Raw genomic sequence first — 23,794 nt, 5'->3', positions numbered from 1 at the left:
TCCCCACCTTTAGTGCAATTGTTTGCTTCCATATCTAGAATAGGCCAACCAGAAAGGTTGATGATGCTTCCACTAAAAGAGATGCAGTCTTGTAAGGGGAGTGCAAAGCTGGCAAAACATTACGTCTCTTCTTGTCTATGCAAATTCTCATCCAGGTCAAAGGAATCTCTAGGCAACTGGACTAACCCTTAGTTTTGTCTTGTTGTAAAGATGGATGAACATATAGCTCGTATGAAAAGCCTATTCAGCTGCAATAAGGAAAGACAATAGCTGCTGCTGCCCTGCCCTCAGTTTAAATATATGGGTTTACCTATGCAAATATAATGTATGGAAAGGCCTGACTGTACGTTTGGATTGTTTTTCATGGCTTGGTCTGAGCCCCTAGTGCCAACTGAAGCAACTTGCTTAATGCATCCAGACATGAACAAAATACCTTTTCTTTTTACTGTAGCAACAGTTTGGGGTGGAGCCTTTCCTGGTTCAACCTGATGAGATCTGACCTCAACCCCACCCATCATCTTTGTGATGATCCAGAACACAGTAAACCGGCTCTTATCTAACTTCACTGTCCGACCTGGCCGATGGCTGTTCAAGCTGTGTCAAACAGCAGGAATGGTCCTGCAGCCAGGTTTCCTCAATCTTGAGTCCTCCTGAGTTGAGTGGAGGCAGTTGCAGCAGCATATTCCTGCTTATGAAAAGGGACTGGGGTGTTTCTCTATCACCTGACAGCAGCCAGCTGTTGCTTTACCTCTATTTGTACATTTAGAATCAACAGAAAGTGGTGCATCTTATACCATTCAAGTTTCTACCTAGTTACTCACAGACACAATGGGAGGTGCAATGGCTGCAGTAGGCTAATAGAGAAATCTTGCTGCATCTTCTTGGAACAGGTGTAGCCTAGTTTCACCTGAGGCTTCAGAGGAGCTTGCATGCATTTCTGTAGCTGCATTACACGCCTCTCACTTCTTCATTCTTTGCATAGATGGCAAAAGCATTGCACCATGATGAAGTGAAACAATAGTGCGATTCTTTGCGAGGCGTGACTCTGCACACACCGTAGCCCCGGAAGTGGCAGTGGATTCTGTTACTGTGGGAGGAATTACCAGCTTCAACTCATAATCCTGTTGCTCCAAGATTTCCATGAACGTGAGGTGTGACATTGGACTCCACGGTCTCGGCCTCTCTCTCTCTGGATGGTCAATCTGTACCGTGTGCTGCAAATGCTTACCAGTTTAATTTCTTCTGTGTTTGTCAACTCATTTGATCCAGAAGGTTGTTAACAAATCATGGCAGAGTTCGGATGTCTTTTGAAAGCCATTACATCATGTTACTCCTTTTGCAATTCACTGTGTGCCATCAACAATAAACAGGGGCGTGTGCAGGCCTGACAATAACACTTGAGCGTCTGTGAGATTCTAAAACACATCAGTGCATTGTGCAAAGCTAACCTATGACTCATGACTCAAATAATATACAGTATGTTGTGTGTGTGTGCATCTGTGTGTCTCTCTCAGGAAATGCTAAAGATGTGGAAAAGCAACAAATACTGACAACCCTTCATTTTGAGCTAAAATTAAACTCACTTATTGCTGTAGCCTGTGTGGCATTAAAGAGCTGCAGATTTGAAGGATTATGGCACAGGGGTAAACCTGGAGACTCAGACTTGAGACTCTGAAAAGAAGTCAAGTAATTATATACAGCAATATATCAGTGATATAACATGCTTTCAGCGAGGCCAGTCGGTGTGTTTTGGGAGATAGTGTATAAAAATACTGAGCTGGTCGACAACCCCATCTATGAGCTGAAAACATACTCATTTTCTTCTTAATCATTTGATAAAGTCACCTCTTCTTGGTTTGTGTGTTTAGCGTTTCCCAATCTACAATACGCACGTCAGTTTCATCTTTCATACCACAAGGAATAATAATTTTTGAGTGTATAATCGTGAACAATCTAACCCAATCCAACCTTAATAAATTTGTATTAATCGACTGTGTGCTCCAGCGTCCTCCCTTTGTCCCAACCAATAGTGTGTTTGGGGAACGAAGCTCTGACACCAACTCTGTCTTGATAAAATACACCCCATGCACTACGAAAAGTGAGTTGTGTAGGATGAACCATGATGTTCCTCAAGACTGATGTTTATCAGAAACACTGATGAGTTTCCACCGCTGCCAGTTTATTGGGTGCCCCTACCTAAAGCTAATGCCCTTTAACGCAACAGGCCTGTAGTTCATCCTTCACTCATGTCACTTCTAATAAGTCATAAAATTCCATTACTTTGATTAGTTTGTTATCATGTGGTATATATGATTTTGTATTGACAATTATTTTTCCTTTCAAATCACTTTCTAATTTCCAGGTTTGAACTGTTATAACGATTAATGATGATGATAATAATGCTTATTTACATGTTAACAGAGGTGTTTCTAATATTTAGTACCTGATAAAAAGTAAATAGGGTGGAAAAAGTATATTGCTAAACATGGCAGAGGTAGGGTTTAATGCAGGCCTGTTGTATTAGACTGCATTGGTTTTAGCTAGGTGTACCTAGTAAACTGATAACTGAGTTTATGTGACGTGGACCTCAGGTGAGAGGACCTAGTGTACTGAGCCTAGGAATGAACCAAACACTAATACAACCGTTTCTTCTTGTTTAAGCAAAAAGAATTTGGTTTATGTAGAAACAAGCAATGTTTTGCAATTGGATATTTCCCTCTCCTTCAAAAGAGTTAAAGCTAAAATAAAAAAAAAGAAATAATTAATACCCATCCCACTGCACCCAGAATCGCCACCTTCTGAAAATGTATGCAGATGTTACTGACAGAAAGCAAAGGAAAGCTGGGGGACAGCTCACAAGGGAGATAGATATAAGTGTACAGTACATATATATATATATATAAAATATAAAATCTGAAATATATTTTATATATATTAAATTGTGTTAGGGTTCAGTATCTTTCACTACACAGCATTAAGGTGGTGTGTCTGATTATCTTTTTTTTTTCTTCATTTTTTTTTCTTCAAATCCTATTATATAAACCAGAGGAGAGTCAAAGCAAAACAAATGAATCAACGAACAAACAAATATGGGGAGAAAAAAAAAGGGAAACTAAGCAACAGACGAAAGGCCTCCGCCCCGATCCAATGCCCCTCCCCCCCCTGGCCCTCAGCGGAGGGGTGAGCTAGCACGGACAAGGTGGGACAGACCCGTCCAGCTGTACAGCGCAGTGAAACATAACTTACATATTAGCTCATTTTTACACGTACAGTCGTGATCAAGGCACAGGGATCTTCTACAAGTTATTTTTTTTTCTTCAATAAAGTTGTACAAAATAATACATTTTACAGTCTGTACAAGAATAATAGTCCAGCAGTAAAATAAAAGACAGATGTACTTAAAGCCGGGAGGAGGAGGAGGAGGAGGAGGAGGTGGGGACTGGGAGAGGTGAGAGAATAAGATGAAGGGGTGGGAGAGGAGGGGAGGAGGGGAGGGGAGCGTGTGTGTGTGTGTGTGTATGTGTGTTCATCTGTGTGTGTGCATGTGTTCCCAGGTTAAGATGTTGCATCCAGTCTCGTTAAGTCATGTCTTTTACTTCATGCTTTCCTCTTGCGATGTTTTATTTCTTATTTTTTCCTTATTAAATAAAATCTCCTCTTTATTTTCCATATGTTGAGTAGTTGTCAAATAGCAGCAGGGGCTGGGGTCGGGGTGGGGTGGGGGGGGCCAGAGTGTATAGAGTGCCAAAGCGGAAGCAGGAAGTAACGTCGCTATGGGTCCTCAATTTGGAGAAAGTCTCCATGTAAGTGGACGGGAGTCAAAGTTTTATTTCGTGATCCGATTGAATTGTGTCATGAGAAAAAAATATGACCTCTACCTGTTTAAAACATCACGTTTCATGGCAAAAAATCAGCAGTTTATCGTAAAACGGCAACGGAAGAATGTATTCTGGGTGACGACGCTCTACAGACTACAGATCTGGTGTCCCACAAAAAATACGTAATTCTTCGGAATTTTATTTTACAATAGTTTTTATTTTATTAGATTTCTCGGCATGAAACGTGACGTTTTAAACAGGTAGAGGTCATATTTTTTTCTCATGGTACAATTCAATCAGATCACGAGATAAAATTTTGACTCCCGTCCACTTACATGGAGACTTTTTCCGAGTTGAGGTCCCACGGCAACGTTACTTCCTGCTTCCGCTTCGGCTCTCTATGTGTGTGTGTGTGTGTGTGTGTGTGTATATGTGTGTATGGGTGTGGGTAGGGCAGAGGGGGAAGGGGTGGGTGGGAGGGGGTGGGGGGGTTAAATGGTGCACAAAGGCAGATCACACACACAGTGTACACCAACACACAACATGGGGTAAAAACTAACAAAAACTTAAAAGTTGAATTGTGTTATTACAGGAATATATAATATTTATATTTATATATATACATATTTATATACACACATATATAAATATCTATATATATATATAGCTTGGATTTTTTTGCACTGCATGAAGTTCACTGGTATGCATGAATTTATGCACTGTATGGTATTTTTCTTTTTTTTTTCCTTTCTGGTTTTTTTTTCTTCTTGGTTGTTTTCTGCCGTCCCTCTTCGATGGGGTTTGTTGTTGAAGAGCGGGGGCCGGGGTCAACGTGACATGTGAGCCGTGTGGTCTTATGTTCGAGTCACGCTCACATCCACAGGCAGCCGTTAGTCAATTAGTCCGTCCTCGGGCACAAAAACAAACAAACAACCAACCAAAAAAAGGCTCGCGGCCCTCCTTTGTTTCAGTTTGCCACCCTTCATGTCCATCTTTCTCTTCTTCTTCTTCCTCCTCTTCTTCTTCTTCTGCTCCTCCTGATTCGTCTCCAGCACGCGGTGAATAAACTAGCTCTCTCTCAGGATGCAACGACTCAATCCAGCCTCTGCCAACCGGTAAAAGCAGGAGGACTTGGTTTTAAAAGGGTCTCTGTGTGTGTATGTGTGCGTGTATATATATATATGACTGTGATATGAGACATTAAAACCTATCTTAAGGGGTTCTGAATGTCTTTCGCCGTAGTGTGTGTGTGTACCTGTGAGTGTGTGTGTTCATATATCAGAGAGAGAGAGAGAGAGAAAGATAAAGAGAGAGAGACAAAGAGAGCTAAAAGGAGGGATAGCCTGCACTGAGGGATTCCAGTCTCGACCCTCGTTCCTGGGTCAAAGTGTTAACTGAGTACGGCGATCAGTCCTGGCTAATAGTTGATGAAACTGTTGTTGGGGGGTGTGTATCCTTAACTGTGTTTCCTTTAAAAAAAAAAAAACACACACACACACACAAACAAACAAACGAACAAACAAAAAAACATGTCTTTCCACTGTTCTGTTTTTCTGAAATCGTGTTACCAGGAAACGTTTCAGGGTGTCAGGGTGGAAGGGAGGGGAGGGAGGGCAGGCGCTCAGTCAGTCGCTCGCTTGTTCGCTCAGTTGTTTGGTTAAGTTGGTGGAAGTGGAGGGGGGTGTGGGGAGTGGGGGGTGGGCTGGGGGGAGGGGGGGTGATTGGCTAACTGGTCGTGTGGAGGCGGGGCGGGGCGGGGTGGGGGTAGATAGGTAGGTCGGTAGGTAGATAAGTAGACTGGACGCCGCTGCCCCATCACAAGAGCTCGTACTGCCGTAGGTGCATCCTCTGTATGATGTCGCGACAGTCATTGAAGACGCGGCGGATGTTTTCCGTGTCCACGGCGCAGGTGAAGTGGGGGTAACAGTAGTGCCGTCCGTCCCCGCTGGCTGTGCTGATCCTCTGGAGGAGACACACAAGTTAAAGACCAGTTAGCTTATTTACAATTCATCCATTACTTTTCAACAATATATTACTTTATATACAGCTCTGAAAAAAATTAAGAGACCATTTTAAAATGATCAGTTTCTCTGGTTTTAGTATTTATATGTTTGAGTGAAATGAGCACTTTTGTTTTATTCTGTAAACTACTGACAACATTTCCCAAATTTGAAATAAAAAATATTGTCATTGAGGTCATTTATAGATAATGACAACAAAAAAGGTCCAGTGTTTTAATCTAGACCTTGAATAATGCAAAGAAAACAAGTTCATAGTGATTAAAAAAAAACAAAAAAAACACACACAACACTAATGTTTTTAATTTAGAAGGATTTCAGAAATCACTGTGGTGGAATAATCTCAATTTTCAATCTCAACAGTGGTTTTTATAATCTTCATTAAATATGATTTGGCTCAGGTGATCAGATGATCAGTGCCTGGTTAAGTAGAATAACATGTCCTTGTGTTGAAATTCAACATGTAGAGAGGCTGATTTATTAAGAACATTTTGGAGAGGTGGTCTCTTAATTTTTTCCAGAGCTGTATGCATCACTGCACAATGTATACTAGACTCAACTGGCCAACATTGAATATGAGAAGACACATGCACTGGTTACAGCTGATAAACAAATGCATTTACTTTAATTACCCATCCTATCTACAGCAGTATCTTACACCATATACTACATCAAGTTATCATACCAGACATTCATCACAGCCCTTTTTTTCTGTTCCTAATGTCATTAAATCATTTGGTAGAAGAGCTTTTATGTTTAAAGCACCAGCAGATTGGAATAGCCTTCCTCCTAATATCAGATCCAGTTCCTCTCTTGGTATTTTCATGCTTTTCATGAAAACGAGATGGTACATCTCAAGGGGTTCATCCAAATAAAGAAATTTCAGTAATAATATATTACTATATAGTACTTTATTTCAACTATATATTACGTTTAGCCACCTTTCACAAATTGTATCTGTTACTTTGATCTGATTCAATGGTTTATCCATCACTTTTAGCTTATTATTATTTCCTTTCTCACTTGATAACTAGTTTTCACACATTCTTAATCGCAAGCTGTCATGTTCAGGTGTCACAGTTGACTCCATATGAGGATATATTTCTCTTATTATTGTAATTTTTATTTCATAAAATAAGGGCTGGGCTACACAGTTGGTTGGAAGTCTGTTATAGGACATGCTGAGACACTCTCCACTGCAATCTACTGAGAATTTCCTACTGGCAAATATCATTTACACACTGTGACTGAGTGGAACATTTAAGTGGCCATCTGTGAGATTTCCGTTTGGATTTTCGGTGACATCTTTCGCTGCTGAGCTGCTGTGGTTTTTGTGCGGCACATCCAAGAAAAACGGTTGCCAGGCTGCACAGGCTTGTGATCACACTGTGATGTATTTTACTTTAGGTTTCCTGTTAAATGCTTTTTGTTGCTCCTAGATTTAAAAACATGCATCAACTCCTCTCCTCTGGATTTCTGGTAAACAATGTTTTTGTATCTGGAAATGTTAATTTAACATTAATCAACTCCAGTTTCAGTTTTATATTGGTACATCTTCATCCAGTTCATCTTAATTGACATTATTTAGTAGGAACATCAATTTCTAAAGAAGGGCCAGACCATGGGTGTCAAACAACTCATTTTAGTTCAGGGGCTAAATCTCAAGTGGGCTGGACCAGCAAAATAATATCATAATAACCTATAAATAATAAGAACTCAAAAAATATCCTTTTGTTTTTAGTGTAAAGAAGTACAAGAACGTTACTAAGATGTTTATAGGTAATGAACTATATTATGTACATTACTATATAATGATCAACCTGAAATTTCTTGGAAAAAATAAGTGCAATTTCAACAATATTATGCATCTCTTGTCTTCTATGTAATTTTCACACTTAGCAAATTCATCCTGCAGGCCAAATTGAACCCTCTGGCGGGCCGATATTGGCCTGGGGGCCGCACGTTTGACACCCCCAGGCTAAGCAAACATAATTATAAGATTATGAGATAAAGTCAAATTAAGAAACCGACCCTTGTACGTACCAGAAACTCATCCCGAATGAAGTACTTTGCCCTTGTGACACGGGGATCCTCACCTGGCTCTGGTATTGCTGTTGGACAAGGAGAAATCTGGTCATATTCAAATCACTTTTATTGCCTAGATGTCATTAATACATCCGGCAGCAGTTTATAATAATAGTAACTAACTTGTGGAAAACAGAGGCAATAAAAGAAACAAAAGGAAACACGTGCGGTCGAACAATCCGGCAAGTCGTAAATAAGGTGATTATCTAAAACATAACCCATATGACTGTAATAATCTGTTATTACACATGAAAGCTATAGCAATGTAGGTCAAACCAGAATTATCCTTTAAGATTACTGTACAAGTGTGTGACATGTGTGTTATGTATGTCCCACAAATAGACATCAGTGCCTCTCTTACCATCATCAGGTGTGGTGTAGCGTGCAAACTCCGGGAAATACTCTTCGATTTTAGATTTCCCTGCCAAAACCTTCTCAGCGAGCAGGTCCTGTTTGTTCAGGAAGAGGATTACCGAAATTGTCCGTAGCCACCTGTGGAGGGAAATGAAGAACGGGTTCAGTGCCAGATTTTCTTCTTTTAGCAGCAAAAGAAACGACGACCCATGTAACAGGATCGTTGAATGTAAGTGGGACATTAAATATAAGCTTTGTCTGTATAGCAGCCATAGCTGTGGTCATGTTGTGTTACACTGACATCAGAAAAGCAACTTGTTTTTTTTTGTAAACCGTGATAATGAATGCTGAAGAGACATTTGTCAGTGTGGGAAAGAAAACAAACAAACAGACACCACTAACATACTGTATTTGCATCAGTTTCTTCTACATTGACACAGTTCACAGCAAAGATCACATTTACCACAAAGGAGCAGCTGGTGCTAACCTCCCAGCAAGGTTAGTACAGTGCATCTCAGCTGAAGTGTCATTAATGAGGTCCTATTGTAACAACTACACATACAACTACCATGCATGAGCTGCAGAATTAGAAACTGTTACATGTTTACTTACAGCTCAAACCATACTCTATAGAAATATGTCTACAGAAACCTTCCTGCACATGTGCCTTCTGCATGAGCACATGTTCATGTGTTGCTGGTTTAATGTTTGTATGAAGGGGAAAAAAGTGCCATGTGTTTGATGTTCGATCATTATCCAATCAGAAACGGAGACAAAGACTCTGAATGTGTGTATTTCAGGATGCTGACCTGTTGTTCCAGATGTTCTTGAAAAGGTTGAGGGCTTCCTGTAGTCTGTTGGTCTGATTGTCTTCTCTGATCACCATGTTGTAGCTGCTGCTCGCCACCACAAAGATGATGGCTGTCACATCTGGGTCACACACACACACACACACACACATATATACAGAGTTTAAGATAGCAATAGTGGACAAAAACCCTAACATTATCCATACAATAACACAACAATCAAACATCCTACCGTTAAAACACTGGATCCATTTTCTACGCTCATCCCTCTGACCTCCAACATCGAACATACTGTGAGAAAGAGGAGGGAAAGAAACAAGGATGTCTCACTCTAATGGAAGGTTCAAATATTTCTGGGAGAAAACATATATGATTACATGAGGTTTAAGGTTTATTATGATCCGCAGTGAACTACCGTCATTTATTAGGATGTTACGTGATGTGGACAGTTTATCTTACAGCAAGTGAAATCAATGATGTCTTAACTCACTGGAAATTGACTTTGTCTATTTGAAATCTTGTCTCGAAGATCCCAGATGTCAGTACTCTGCATCTCAATAGGTCCTGGAAAAAAAACAAAACAGGAGGAGCAACAGGTGAGTGGAAGTTAAGAAAACACAACATACAGTAAATTAAATGTGACTCAATAAATCAAAACTTGAAAATTAAAACTGTTCATCTTCAAACCAAACATGTTAATATATATTATAATATTATATAAATAGACAACTACACCAAATACTGCTCATTTGCAGCTTTTCTGTTTCGTGTTAGTATAATCTGAATAATACAACAATGAATCACAAAACATAATTTTTGGCATTAGCAAAACGATGATGGGCATTTTTCACCATTTTCTGACTATTTATCATCGAGGAAGGAGCAGCGTGAAGGAAGACAATAATCAGCACATAGCAGCATTAGCTGAAGATCTAATTACTTTACCACTTTATCTAAGTACTTGGCAATCATCTATCTATATATATCTATATATATATGTGAAAAGAAGACGTACATTATGATATGATGTATAAATTACCTCTCTTGTGAAGGCATGTATCTAATCAGCCTACACTTAGATGAGCCCATATTGGCAGATACATTAGTAAACACACAGATCTATCTGCTTACAATTGCAGTGTGTTTAAATCTATTTATTGTATATTTGTGAGTTTCACATGGGAGGGTGTAAGTAGGAATTAATCTGCCTCTTTTTCTTCTTCAATTAATTTAAGTATTGTTTAAAAACTCTGTAAAATGACAATGCAATTACCAACAGGCTAATGTGATGTCTTCTAAAACGTACAGGTCAAAACTCAACAGTTTATGATGCTGGAAACTGAAGGTTCAGGTTTTTTGCTTAGAAAATTAATGAATGTTTTCTGTCCTTCTTTATAAAAAAAAATGAAGCCAGATCATTTTTTTTAATGGAGTGTTTGCATTGAACATCTCACCTGATCGGTGGGTGTGTAGTCATTCTGCCTGACCACATCAATCCTGTCTAAGAAGCTGCAAAAAAAGAGCAGAAAAACACAGACCGGTTAGATCTCAACACAACAAAACAGTCATGTAGAGTAAATTCACACTAGCAAGTATATTTCTTGTTTTTTTGATTTCCTTGAGTTTTGTAAACAACAAGGCCGCCACACCGGCTCAACTACAGTACAACGCCGTGTTGATGTTCATGGTGAAAACACAACACACACACACACACACAGCAGCAGTACAGTAGTGAAAGCGAGAGAAATGGAGGACGGCAGCGCCTCCACGGCCACCAGGGGGCGTGCGTTTGAATTCACGGTGAGATCTGAGGCAGCCAGTCTGAGTCACCAGCAGCCGTTTGCTCTGTCAGACCGGGAGAAGCCTCGTCAATGGAGCTGCTGTAGTAGTACTTGCACAGGAGGAGAGGTGTGTGTGTGTGTGTGTGTGCATCTGTGAGCTGTGGCAGTGTGTTTGAAGCATGGATGGGTCCGCAGGCCTATGGTGCCTTCGCATTAGCAGAGCTCCTATACAGATGCAAGGTGTGCGAGTCGCCCTGATTTTTTCACCATGACTGTATCGGCGTTACCGGCTGCTGGCGTGTGCTGCCTGCAACAAGTCAGTGCTCATATAGCAGGCGGCCAGAAAGTGACTACGGATACTTTCGCAGCAGGAGCATCAATCCAGGAAACTACCAATATCATTTCTCTTGTGTGTGTGTGTGTGTGTGTGTGTGTGTGTGTGTGTGTGTGTGTGTGTGTGTGTGTGTGTGTGTGTCTGTCCCAGGCTGTGTGTTGCTAAGCATGCAAACACAGAGCAAATGTGAGCTGCAGGATGGGCCTTACTCACACACACACACACACACACACACACACACACACACACACACACACACACACACACACACACACACACACACACACACACACACACACAGGAGACAGAGCTTTAAACGTCCCAGCAGTCCTCTGCCAGTACTTTCAATGTATAGTTGAAACATGATGTAGGAACAACAGGTTGGGGCGGGGTGCTACATGGGGAGGAATTTTGGTGATTATCTTTAAAGGTACATTGTGTAGGAATTACTCCCATCTAACGTTGTGGTTGTATATCGCAAGCAACTCAATCATATTTTTCATGCTGCATTCACGTGAAATTGGGCAGACGGCAGACGGACGACAGCCGCTGCACGTAAAGGCATAAACAAGTTTTTTTGTTTTGTTTACCTGACCCATGTTTTACCAGCTTTAACTCGACTTCTGTGACAAAAATGACATCTGGTTTGTTACCGACATCTGCCCGACTGCATGTGAATGCAAATCATCGATTTTTGTGAATAGAAAACAGGAGAAGTTACACTATGTCCCTTTAAGCCACAGCGGCAACTATCATAATTGTCCTTGTAGCCATGTAGCATTGATCAGGTCCAGAGCACTGCAGGTTTTCCCACAACAATTCCTCTTTTTGGTTTTTAAGCGATTAGCAGATGACGGCAACTACACAGTCAGTAAGAAATATACACTTTTTAAGTAGCAGCAGACGACAAACTTCACTAACTCATGAGGATCGACCAAAACGTTTGGCAAGTTAACATCGTTTGACTTATCCAATCGATGATTTGCTGCGGTCAATAAGGATTTGCATAGACAAAGCCAGTGCTTTTGCCTCAGGTGCGTTACTATCGTGCATTGCACAATAAATTCAAACTCATCTTAATTCAGTTAGTTCAAATAATTTCAAACAGTAACCCATCATTTGCCACAGAAAGGAAATCTCCAGATACTGGGATTGTGATAATTCATATTTATTTGCTTTTTTATTTCTTATTTTTGTTTTAATATCTGCATTTCTGAACTGAAAATGTAAAAACCAATGATAAAATCACTTGTAGTATATGACAAGTGCTAGATCAAAAATGATTAAAACAGAGTAAAGACAAAATGACTCTGTGGTTTGACTGGCCTGTTTGAGTTTGATGAAAGGCTCCCTGTGTAGTGGAGGTGTTGCCCTCTGAGAAATAAACATTTTTAGATTTTTATTGAATATAATCAATAGGTGCTAATTCACAAACCTACAGCCACATGTTTAATGAATGGCGTGGCTGCTCACATGGTAAAGTGCTAACAGTTGATGGTGGGACGAGATGCACCGGCTTCTCACTTGTCCTCATTTTCCAGGGAAAGACCAGTGTTTTAGGGTGACGTCCGGTGCGACAAAAAGGTACGGGTTTGATACCTGCACGACCCGGCGGTTTGTGACTGATCGCCCGCCCGCCATTCTGACAACCCGGAGAGACGAGACGCTCGCTATAGCAGCTGCCTCTCCGAGCAAAGGTATGTAACCTCCTCTGAGATAACTAGGAATGTGGCAGGCAGGGGTGAAATGTGACAGGAGGGCTGCAGGTAACACACTGAGAGGAACAGGGGGCTGGGTCTGCAGGAGGTACAGTAGTGGACGGATGGACGGACGGAGGGAAAAGACACCGAGTCAGAGAGGAAGAGAGCAAGAGAGAGAGAAACAGTTTGGGGAACAAAGAAACTCATGTGCATATCTCTGCACAAATACACACAGACACAGATATACAAACACACACACACACACACACGGAGGCAACCCTCGGATGATCCTTCAATTTGTACCACATCCATGACCCCTGGACACTAAACATGGAAATCATTTTTGACATGGGTCTCAAAATTTTTTAACCCCTTCCTGGCCAGTTGTTTTTGCTGCAAAAACACAACATTTCTATGGGGTTTATGGCTGGTGACATAGTGATAAAAAGAGATATACAAAATCCCCTTGGTGAAAACTTCTGACTATAATATGTCAACAAAATAAAACTAGAATTTTGAAAGGGGCTTTATCCATTGTTCAGATTTTGGTTCTGGAAATTAGCGCATATTTCATTAGATATTGCCTCTGTTTACATATTTAAACATAAAATTTGACAAAACATGTAATACAAAAAATACTTGTCTCAATGTGAGTAATAGACTTGGGAAGTTTCATGGTGATATCTGTTAGTTAAGTTAGTTAAGTTACATTAAAAAACCCATAGGCGGAGGTTAACATTTTTGTCCACTTGAAGGGTCATGGATGTGGTTAAAATGCATTACGGGTCCAAAAAAATGTACTTTCATTCTGAAATTTGGGACATCCAGAGTTTCCCCAAAGATACACCTCCTTGCCAAAAATCAGGCCCCGGTGACCTTTTATTTGACAGTGGGGGAGTTGGGAAAGTGTGAGAGGTGGACAAAAATGTCCAGGGGTAACAGCAGCCGACCAGCCCGGTACCATGGGCCCTCTGCAGGGGCCGAGCGGCTCAGCTGCTCCCACACCACACACCCAGGGCCCTCAGTGGACCACAGCTCAGCCACGCTGCCTCTCTCTGCCCTCCCTGTCCACAGCTCAGACCCTGCGAGAGTCCGACTTCATCCTCCCACAACATCCTCACACTCAGCTCCAGAAAAACATTAAAAAAACACCAAAAAAAAACAGGGTTTGCTAGAATCTAAAAGCTGCAGCTCTTGACAGTGACACATGCCTGCCACCGACATCTGCTGAGGCCAAACTCTTGTTTATCTCCAGCTCTGGGACGAGGCGTCGACACGCCCAGGACAAGCACACTGCTCAATTTTTAGCAGTTCTCTCTATTAATAGGAGAAGTGCCAATAATAACCGTGCCTAGTAAGTTGAACTAAATAATAGTGGCTGCCCCAGTAACAGAGAGGTCTGCGGTGTTATGTATAACCTGTCAGGGTTATTCTGGGGTAGCAGACGGGCTGACTTAAACTCTGGAAATACACACAGGACACTTGTCTGGTGATTGAAAATAACCCAGTATTTACACAAAAAGATAAAGTGCTTCTTTTTTTAAACCTTTTTGTTGCATTTAACTTCGGTCAGCTTGTTCAACAATTGTGAGGGAGATGTGGAAATAATAAAAAAAAGTCACACATAATACGTATTTTTTATTTTTTTTTAATGATCTATTAATTTATTTCTTTGTTTAATTGTTTAATCATAATCTGCATTTTTTTTTTTTTTTTACTTTTGAATTTAAAAGAAACACATAAAGCTTGACTAAATTAAAAAGAAAAACAGAAAGAACAAAAACCAGAAGGATGTTTTGAAAACTACTTTTGTCTTTCACTATTTCCTATGATCACTAGAGCTCCTTCTCACATGAGGCTGATATGAACATAGGACCAGCAACATATTTCATTTACAGTATAAAAATCAAGACAGAAAGAAGAAATTGTCAACAGGCGCACACACAGACATGTTTGTGTTAAGTTAAACTGAGATCTTCACGTGCAGGGAGGAACATTAAGAGGCTGCAGCATCAACAGCCGTGTACTGGCCCAACAAAGCTGATAATACTCACATAATGCATTCATCTTGTTAAAGTGGCAGCATTAGGACAAAGGATTAACTAGATTATGAGCGAGTATACAACTTCAGCTCAGCACAGAATTAGGCTACTCTGAGCTACACACTTTACAGCTGGACTGGAAAATATGTGGAACTATTTAGCTTTGTTTACTGAGAAAACAAAAAAAAAAGCATTAAAATATTGAGAAAACATCCCGCACAGGTTCCCAGCTTGCTGACCTTAACATATCTGCTTACATTTTGAATTTATGATTTCGAATTAACCTTGTGTGGATAAATTAAAACAGCCTGTTACCGTTCAACAATTTACTGCGACGACAAACCCAACGGCGTTTATTTTTTCAACAATGTTCTTTTGACATGAAAAGAGCGATTAGCGTTTATGAGTTAAATGTGACACAAACAACATCTAAGGACCTTTGCCCTGAATCTGAGTAGCTCTGCTGATCAGCTGTGTGATACACACACACACACACACACACACACACACACTGGACAGCAGGATCACGTCCCCCCAGAAAGAGCCTCTTTCCACATCTGTCCGAGTTCACTTACGTCCACCAGGTTTTCTACAGTCAAACAAGCCATTTATTCCAATGTTTTATTTGTGCGTTCACACGAAGGGGATACAATGAAACCAAGCCTTGTTTATTAACAAAGAAAACTCATTTTGTTCAACTCTTAGTAAAACTGGCCACGCTTTAGCAATGTCCCTCACTTGTAAATAAAAGCGTCGGCTAATGAAGTGGCAAAATGTAAATGAAAATACAAATACAAACAAAATAGAACAAATACATTTGTTCATGTTACATAAATAAACTTAGGGAACAGATCACAGTGTTTAAAAATAGGGGAAAAAATAGGGTCCACCTTATTTGTCAATAATTTAAATTAAGAATGGTTTTCTATTAATAAAACTGCTGGTATTATTTATGCAGTAGGCTAAAGGTGCTTAACATGGAGTTTAATTATAGGTTTGTTTAATTTTCATGACGCTTGTAAAGAAGGTGTCACAATACATGCATGTAAAAAAAAAAAGTGAGTTTCAATAAATAGAATTGCATTAAATTCTATCATTGAGCCACATTGCAAAACCTTAAAATTCAAAGCAACGTCCGGTTTTACGGGCAAACTGGGAGCAAACAGAGACTTTTACACCACTTTGCTTTGTCGTTTCAGGAAACTGAAATCAATCTGTGCGTGAGAGAAAAGCTGCAGCTTCACGAGCAGCGAGTCAGATCAGAAAATGGTCTTGGCGCTTCCTCAAAAAGGGGGAAAAGATGGTGCAGGGCCTGCCGAGCAGACTGATTACTGCTCCTCTGCACGTTCACAGGGCGAGCCGACCAAACCAAAAGCTTCACCAGCCGATCCTTAATCAAACACACACACACACACACACACACACACACACACTGCACATTCACACACAGGGAGAGAAGGAGAGAGAGAAAGAGGAGGAAAGAAAAGAGAGAGAAGGCTGTGTCTGACATTACAGCGCTGCTCCAAAAATAGCTCCCTGGCGCCCTGGCCTCCAGCTTGGTTGTCATGGCGACAGAACCACAGGCGCTATAAATAGACAATCGGCTCCAAATCTTGTGTGACTGGAGTGAGGCCAGAGAGAGGGAGAGACAGACAGGGAGAGAAAAGAGAAAAGAAAGGAAGAGAGAACGACAGAGACGAGAGGAGAGAAAGAAAGAACGACAGAAGACAGGGGGAGAGAGAGACAGACAGAGGGAGCGACAGAGAGATACAGAGAGAGAGAAATGCAGGGAATGGAGTGGGTTAGAGAGACAAGCACGACAGACAGAAAAGGGAACAAAGAACAAATTAAAGACGTTAAAAATGAACAAAAGAAAAAAAATACACAAATTAAGAACCAACAATTTAATGAAAGAAAAGTCAGAAAGATAGAAGCAAGAGAGACACAAAACAAAAAGAAAAAGACAGAAAAGAAACAAAAAATAAGAAACAGAACAAAGTCGACAACTCAGAAAATACGGAAAGAGAAATAAATAAAGAGCAGACAGAAAGACAAAAAGTAAAGATAGAACATAGAAGGAGGAATATGCACATATGAAAAAGAAATAATTTAGAAAAGAAGACAAATTGAGAACAGATGAATTAACCAAAGAGCAAAAGAAAAGTCAAAAAGCAACAGACAAAAAAATACTTGAAAAAATGTAACACGTAGAGATTACGATTGAAAAAAGAAAGAAAGAAAGAAAGAACGAACGAACAGATCAGCAAAGACAGAAAGGAGAGAAGGAAGAAAAGAGAAAAAGGAGGACAGTACAGCTGGTACTGGGAACACTGGTGTGGAACAGCAGCTGAACTGGGAGCGGCTCAGTCACACGGCATTCAGACCATCACAATCCAGTCAGACGACAGCAGCGCTGAAGTTTCCTAAAGACAGATGAGCCTGACTGAAAGTACCTGAGTCACACCGCACATCAGACATCTGCTGCCTGCACACACACACACACACACACACACACACCTGCACGGTTTTAGAACATACTGAGAATAACACCACAATAAGATATTACACTACACCCCCCCACCCCACCACCACCACCACCACCAAAAATAGTCAGTTTGTCTTTGCCCATCCCTTCTTCTTCTCCCCCCTCTCTCTCTCTTTCTCCCTCTCTCCCTCACTCCTCGCGATGACTCAGACTCAATCCCAGCCATTTTCTGTCCCTGCTGAAACACCACTACACATCATAGAGGGAGAGGGGGAGAGAGAGAGAGAGAGAGGGAGAGAAAGAGGATGCCGGAGAAGTAAATCAGGGGGACTCCGGCACATGACGGCACATTATCGCAGGGACAAGATTTCAAAGAATCGACAGATAATAAACACGCCGGCTGCAGTATCACAGCTGGGCGACACGTACTGTAACGCAAACAGGAGGGATGGAGACGCGCCGTCACGTCGCTCCTCTCATGTTCAGACTCGAACTTCAGGGACAGAGGTCTACACTACGGGTGTCACCATTATACATTTTCATTTTCTTGGTATGATTATTGTCAGAGACATAATCACGGCACTACGATTATAACGATTATAATGCATGCATTAATTTCACAACACTATGAATGTGTAAAATCAAATATAGTCAAAAAATATAATTACATTACTCATTGTTACACAAAAATTTACACAAAATATTTCAAGTATCTATTAATATATGACCAATTATTAATCCCCAGGGGAAATGTTTGAAATATTCAGGTCATAAATTGTCATCTATACCAAATGTCTGCGTTTATTTTAATCGTTTTTTGTTTCGTTTTGTTGTTTTTTTAATTAAAAATGACACGCTAACATTTAAATTCCTACCAATACAATGTTACGTTAGTTAAATGGACCAGTATCTGAGCATTTACTCTTTTTTTTGCGCACATCTGCCAATAAGGTTCCAACATCAAATTTTTGTGAAAGTAACGGTATTTAGGAATCTTTACGATGAATTAATTGTGGCGTCTACGATTAAAGCAGAAGTGAGTGATCCGGTCGTTTTCGCTAATGCTGCGTTCCAGGCAGGCTTTTGAAATCGTAAATTACAGCTTCAAGTCACAACTTACGACTTTGTAGCGTTTCAGGCAACCCACTCGTGTTTTTCCGACCTGTTTTACCGGTGAAAGTCACTATAACGGCCACTCGTAACTTCTGACCCGTGAACTCCTACCAGATCAAACTGATACAACTTCACAGGACGGAAAAACACGAGTCTACGAGTTTCCTTGAACGCACCATAACAGTCCTCGTCCCTACGTCACCACATTCACGGCGTCCCTTGGCTGCACACACAGCCCTGAATGCCGTTCTCTCTCCTCATTGGATAAAAACTGTAGGATACGATAAATGTTTTCTCCTCGGCTCAGAGGAGAGCAGAGTGACTGACAGACCCGTGTTTCAGTCTAAACACTCTATGTAAGTGATTGCTGTCGGAAGATATAACTATTTAAGACTTATATTAACACAAATATATCACTTACTTCTGCTTTAATTGTGAAAACAAGTAATGGTGACATCCCTAGCCTGTGAATGTGAACATGTGGTTTAAAGCTGGTGTGAGATTTAAATATTATAAACAGGCCCAAACTACTGACGTCTAAACGCTGTGGTCTGTTATTTCAAATTTCACCTTTATCATTTATACTGTATAAAATGACAAAGACAAATTCACTACTAAAAAAGTCTATGGTCCAACCGACACCAACACTTTGTGTCTTACCGTTTACTTTACGGTATTTTTCCCCTGATCACCAAATTCAATTGTTTCCACACTCAAACCAGTGGACGATGAGGTCGACAGTTAAGCACAGAAACGACACAGTGCTTTTAGGAACATATGAGTACAGTAAAATCAAAGTGGACGTTTGTATTTTATCCTCCAGATAATACAGCCAGTTTCCCTGCAGCCAACAAGTTAAAACAATAATAATAATAATAATGATAAAAATTATGATTTCCTGCCAAAACTGGCCTCACACAAAACCCGGATGGGATCAGCTCAGAGGATTTCTGGGCTGTAACGTCACAGGTTCGATAGCAGCAGCAGGAGCCGTGTTAGACGTAGTAGTGTGTTAACATCATGATAAAAAATATTCTTAGTGCTGAAATTCATCTATTCACATCATCAACATCATTAACCAATTATGAAAAAAATAAAATAGAACTAATTCATTTTTATTTAATCTTTAAGTTGACGTTTGCCTGTTGAGAGTTGATGACATGTTAAGCTTCAGTGGCTGGCAATAATAAATATAATCATAATAATAATGGTAGAAATGGCCAAAAATGTATTCAATTTCAAATGTTCTTCTTTTTTTTTTACATTCAAGTTTTTTGCTGTCAGTTAATTTTCTTCCTCTTTAAGTTCCAGCCCAGACCTGCAAGAGCTGCTTTTTTTCAGCTACTATAAACTAACTATAAACATGATGCCAATATGTCAACACTTAACATTGTTGATAAGTTAATATGATGAATGTGGCAGCAAGCTGTTGCTCATTCACACGTCCGGTCCGGCGGACTCAGACAGCTACGTCATCATTCATTTACAGGCTTCCTGGTGGTGGCGCTGGTGAGACTGAACCACACAATGGCATAGCAGAGGCCATAAAAGGCTTTTAGCGCTTTTGGCTAAAGGATGATAAAAGACGGTCATGACTCAAGGTTGCTCATACAACCTGACATCAACTACATGACTCTTTAAAGCAGATATCAGTGGAATGTTTTTGTTAATATAAGTCCTAAATAGTCCTATTTTCCGTCAGCAATCACTTACATGAAGTATTTCAGCCTAAACACGAGTCTCTCCGTCACTCTGCTCTGCTGTAACCCGAGGAGAAAATTTTCCTTGTGGGATACAAGTGTTATCCAATGAGGGGAGAGAACGGCATGAAGGGCTGTGTGTGCAGCCAAGGGATGCGCGTGAATGTGGTGACGTAGCACGAGGACCAATTGATGCCTGACAAGGGCGGGGGCTGCTAACTCATGGTGCGTTCAAGGAAACTCGTACTTTGTGTTTTTCCTTCCTGTGAAGTCATACCAGTTCGATCTGGTACGAGTTCACGGGTCGGAAGTTACGAGTGGCCGTTATAGGGAACTTTCACAGACAACAGGACGGTAAAAACACGAGCTATGGGTTACCTGGAACGCTACCAAGTCGTAGTTGTGACTTGAAGCTGTAACTTACGGTTTCAAAAGCCTGCCTTGAACACAGCATTAGCCGAAACGGCCGTGCCGCTGTTATCTGCTTTAAGTTCAAATGTTCTATTTGTGCCCACACTGTGATGACGAGGTTTCCTCAAAGCAGATTTTTTACACATCTAACTGAACGCCTTACAATGAGCGCCCGGTGCGTATAACAATCAGTGCAAATGCATGGAGAAATGCAAATGCAAAGATGAGTCACATAAACAGTTCCACAACATCACATGTCACTGGATTTGTCTATATCATGCCAAAAGTGGACAGTTGAGAAGGTTTAAGGGTCACGTTGTATGTTAGCACGCTGCTTTCACATGACTTTGTTCAATGTCTACAAAAACATAATCGTGTGCGCAGCGTCTATTTCTGGATGTGTTTTTCACAAGTTCCTTTTTGGGCCATGTGTTTGCATTTATTTTCTCTCCTCTTCTCATTTAAAGGAATAGTTCGGCACTTTGGGAAACACTCATATCTGCTTCCTTGCACAGAGACAGATGAGAAGATTGATGCCACTGTTTGTCCTGTTAATATGAAGCCGGCACACGGTTATATCAGCTCAGCACCAAAACTGGAAATTATGTGATTTGTTTCATTCTTAAAGAGGTGTTAGGGAAATATGCATGTCCATATTGTAATAAAAACACAATATTTTGATACTGACTGATATTTCAGTAGTTTTATCTATTCAATTTCTTAATGCTAAATAAGCATTAACTAGTTCTTTCATGTGTTTTTGAAAATCCTGTCTCCCAAATATGACTCAGCAGCAGCATGTCTACATTTGTACAATAGTTATTTAGTAGTGCATTTAATGACAATGATTAGGGTACGATACATTTACAGAAATAAAAGTCTGCAAGACTTCGATGTGTCCATGGTTTCAGAATCATTTTCAAGCGCTGCGTCTTATAGGTGGCTCCTTGCAGAGAGAGATTTCTTCTCAAAGATCTCAGACCTGATTTACAATTGAGAGGAATGCGCAAATATTTCAGGATCTCTGTGTATCCATACAGATATCCAAACATAGAAACCTGACAAACAGGCCTCGTCTTCTGGGACAAAACAAACCCCCATCGCCTCTGTCACACTGTTAAAGGAGGATGCACTCGCACTGTTTGGACCTGGCATGGCGAGTTTTTCAGCAGTTAGCAGCAGCAACCTTACCGACAGCCCCTGAACTCAACACGTCCACATGTGATCAAGGTCGACAAACGTCCTCACCAAAAAAAAAAAAAAAAAAAAAGAAAACCCACAAAGGTGTCACGAAGTGTTCATAAAAACACATAAATACCAGTGTATGACGGAGCATAAAGACACTCAGGGAAGCTTCAGTGACTTCCCGCTCGTCACACACAACAAAGCATCACCGCCCCATCAACTTCTTCTTCCCCTTTTTTTTATTTCTATCATGACATGAACTGGATGAGATTCTTTGTTTATTTAAAAAGGGAGAGGCTGGGGGGGGGGGGGGGGGTGCGGGCCGGGGTGGCCTTGACTTTTCCCGCACTGATCGAGGATTGACATTTTCATTTAATGCTAACAACCTTCATCAATAATGCTGAAGTTGCCTCTCTCCTAACACACACTCTCATTCTTTCTCCTTCTGCAGCCTGCCCGGGTTAAAAATAGCTCTCCCCTCTCTCTTTCTCTGCTTCTCCGTTTACATAAGCACACAGAGGGGGGAGGGGAGCACTTCCGGTCTGGCCACCCAGCCCAGCATCTGATCCATAACACTGGGGCTGCTGGGTGTGGGAGGGGAGGGGAGGGGAGGAGAGGGGAGGAGAAAGGAGAGGAGAGGAGAGGAGAGGAGAGGAGAGGAGAGGAGAGGAGAGGAGAGGAGAGGAGAGGAGAGGAGAGGAGAGGAGAGGAGAGGAGGAGGATCCTGCAATGGAAGCCCTCTCTGTTTCGCGATTTCAATCCATCTCTTTCAGTCCTTTCTCTCTTTTAGTTGTTCTCTGTCAGACCACAATCACATTTCTTACGAACACAGACAGAGAGCCTGAACTGATGGCACACAACCCCCACCGCCCAAAAAAAACCCATACTGCACACACCTCACACAGTAAGCAACAAACACCTGTGGCCATGCACAGGGCCATGCATGCAACGCAAAAGCTACAAGGACACACAAAGTCAGCAATGTGAAGTAACCAAGTACAATTATGAAGGTGCAGAACAGCAACTCATTATTTTCATTATCTTACATGCATGTAAGATAATATTTGGATCATGATAATACAAAAGAGGACTACATCCATTTCCTTTAAATTCTCTTTTTGAATTATGGCTTAAATCTGAAAAAGGTTAAGTGTCCTTTTTATTTTTTTTTACCATCAATGAATAAAACTGTTTTTTAAAGCAACATATATATATATATATAGTATATATATTTGAAATGCAGTTGATTTATTTCCCTCTTCTATCGATCATCTCATGACCCCTTAGGTTAATCCTGGGAGGTCTTAAGTTGGGGGCTGATGAGTTGAATTGGTAAATACTTTGGTAATCAATCTGTTTAAGCCCTCATGTTCACCTCATGGCAGGATTCGCTGCTTCTCCGTATGATTGCAGATTGAACTCCTTTAGGCTGCTGGGACTTTAGGTCGGACAGAAGAAGACATTTAAGCCCCAATATGTAACTTATTTGGCTTTTTATTAGCAAAAATCTAATATTGCTTTCATAAATACGTATTTCTCGTACCTTAGAATGAGTTGTTACAAGTCATTACAAATACATAAGGCAGTGATGTTGTATTCAGGTGCAGTCAGGCAGACGGCCGTCGGCAAACCAACCGGATGTCATTTTACTCGAGAGAAAGACGATAAAACGTGGGCCGGGTAATATGACATCACCATGACAACATATTGTGACTCCTGTATTGTTTTGCCTCATGCTGGCGGTCCACTTGTTTACATAGAGGCTTGTTTATCCTGTTACATGCAGCGTCTGTTGTCTGTCTGACATCTGCCCGATTTCACGTGAATGCAACATCAAGAATACGTTCCGCTATGCAACCGCACCGCTAGATGGGGGGAATTCCTACACATTATACCTTTAAAGATGTCAACAAGTTGGCATATTTTCGATTAATCTGAGAAATCATCAACAGATTCATC

General features: G+C 40.8%; 1 protein-coding gene across 1 annotated transcript in view; it reads right to left on the bottom strand.

Annotated features, from left to right (window-relative positions):
* Positions 1 to 4,547: 4,547 nt before the first annotated feature.
* The window catches only part of gnas (GNAS complex locus), a 36,299-nt gene continuing 17,052 nt past the window's right edge, over positions 4,548 to 23,794 (bottom strand). Inside the window, exons 7-13 of the mRNA XM_085777681.1 lie at positions 10,539 to 10,593; positions 9,575 to 9,648; positions 9,317 to 9,375; positions 9,085 to 9,205; positions 8,283 to 8,413; positions 7,880 to 7,947; positions 4,548 to 5,780 (exon numbers count right to left, since the gene is read on the bottom strand). Of these exons, the coding sequence (XP_085633807.1) occupies positions 5,634 to 5,780; positions 7,880 to 7,947; positions 8,283 to 8,413; positions 9,085 to 9,205; positions 9,317 to 9,375; positions 9,575 to 9,648; positions 10,539 to 10,593 (655 nt within the window). The 3' untranslated portion in view covers positions 4,548 to 5,633. The remainder of the gene's footprint in view (positions 5,781 to 7,879; positions 7,948 to 8,282; positions 8,414 to 9,084; positions 9,206 to 9,316; positions 9,376 to 9,574; positions 9,649 to 10,538; positions 10,594 to 23,794) is intronic.

The sequence above is a fragment of the Trachurus japonicus genome, chromosome 5 (assembly GCF_045865225.1).
Source record: "Trachurus japonicus isolate A0001 chromosome 5, Traja_1.0".
In the NCBI taxonomy this organism is placed as follows: Eukaryota; Metazoa; Chordata; class Actinopteri; order Carangiformes; family Carangidae; genus Trachurus; species Trachurus japonicus.
Note: the sequence above shows the minus strand (reverse complement) of the source record. Positions and strands in the feature narration are given on the sequence as shown.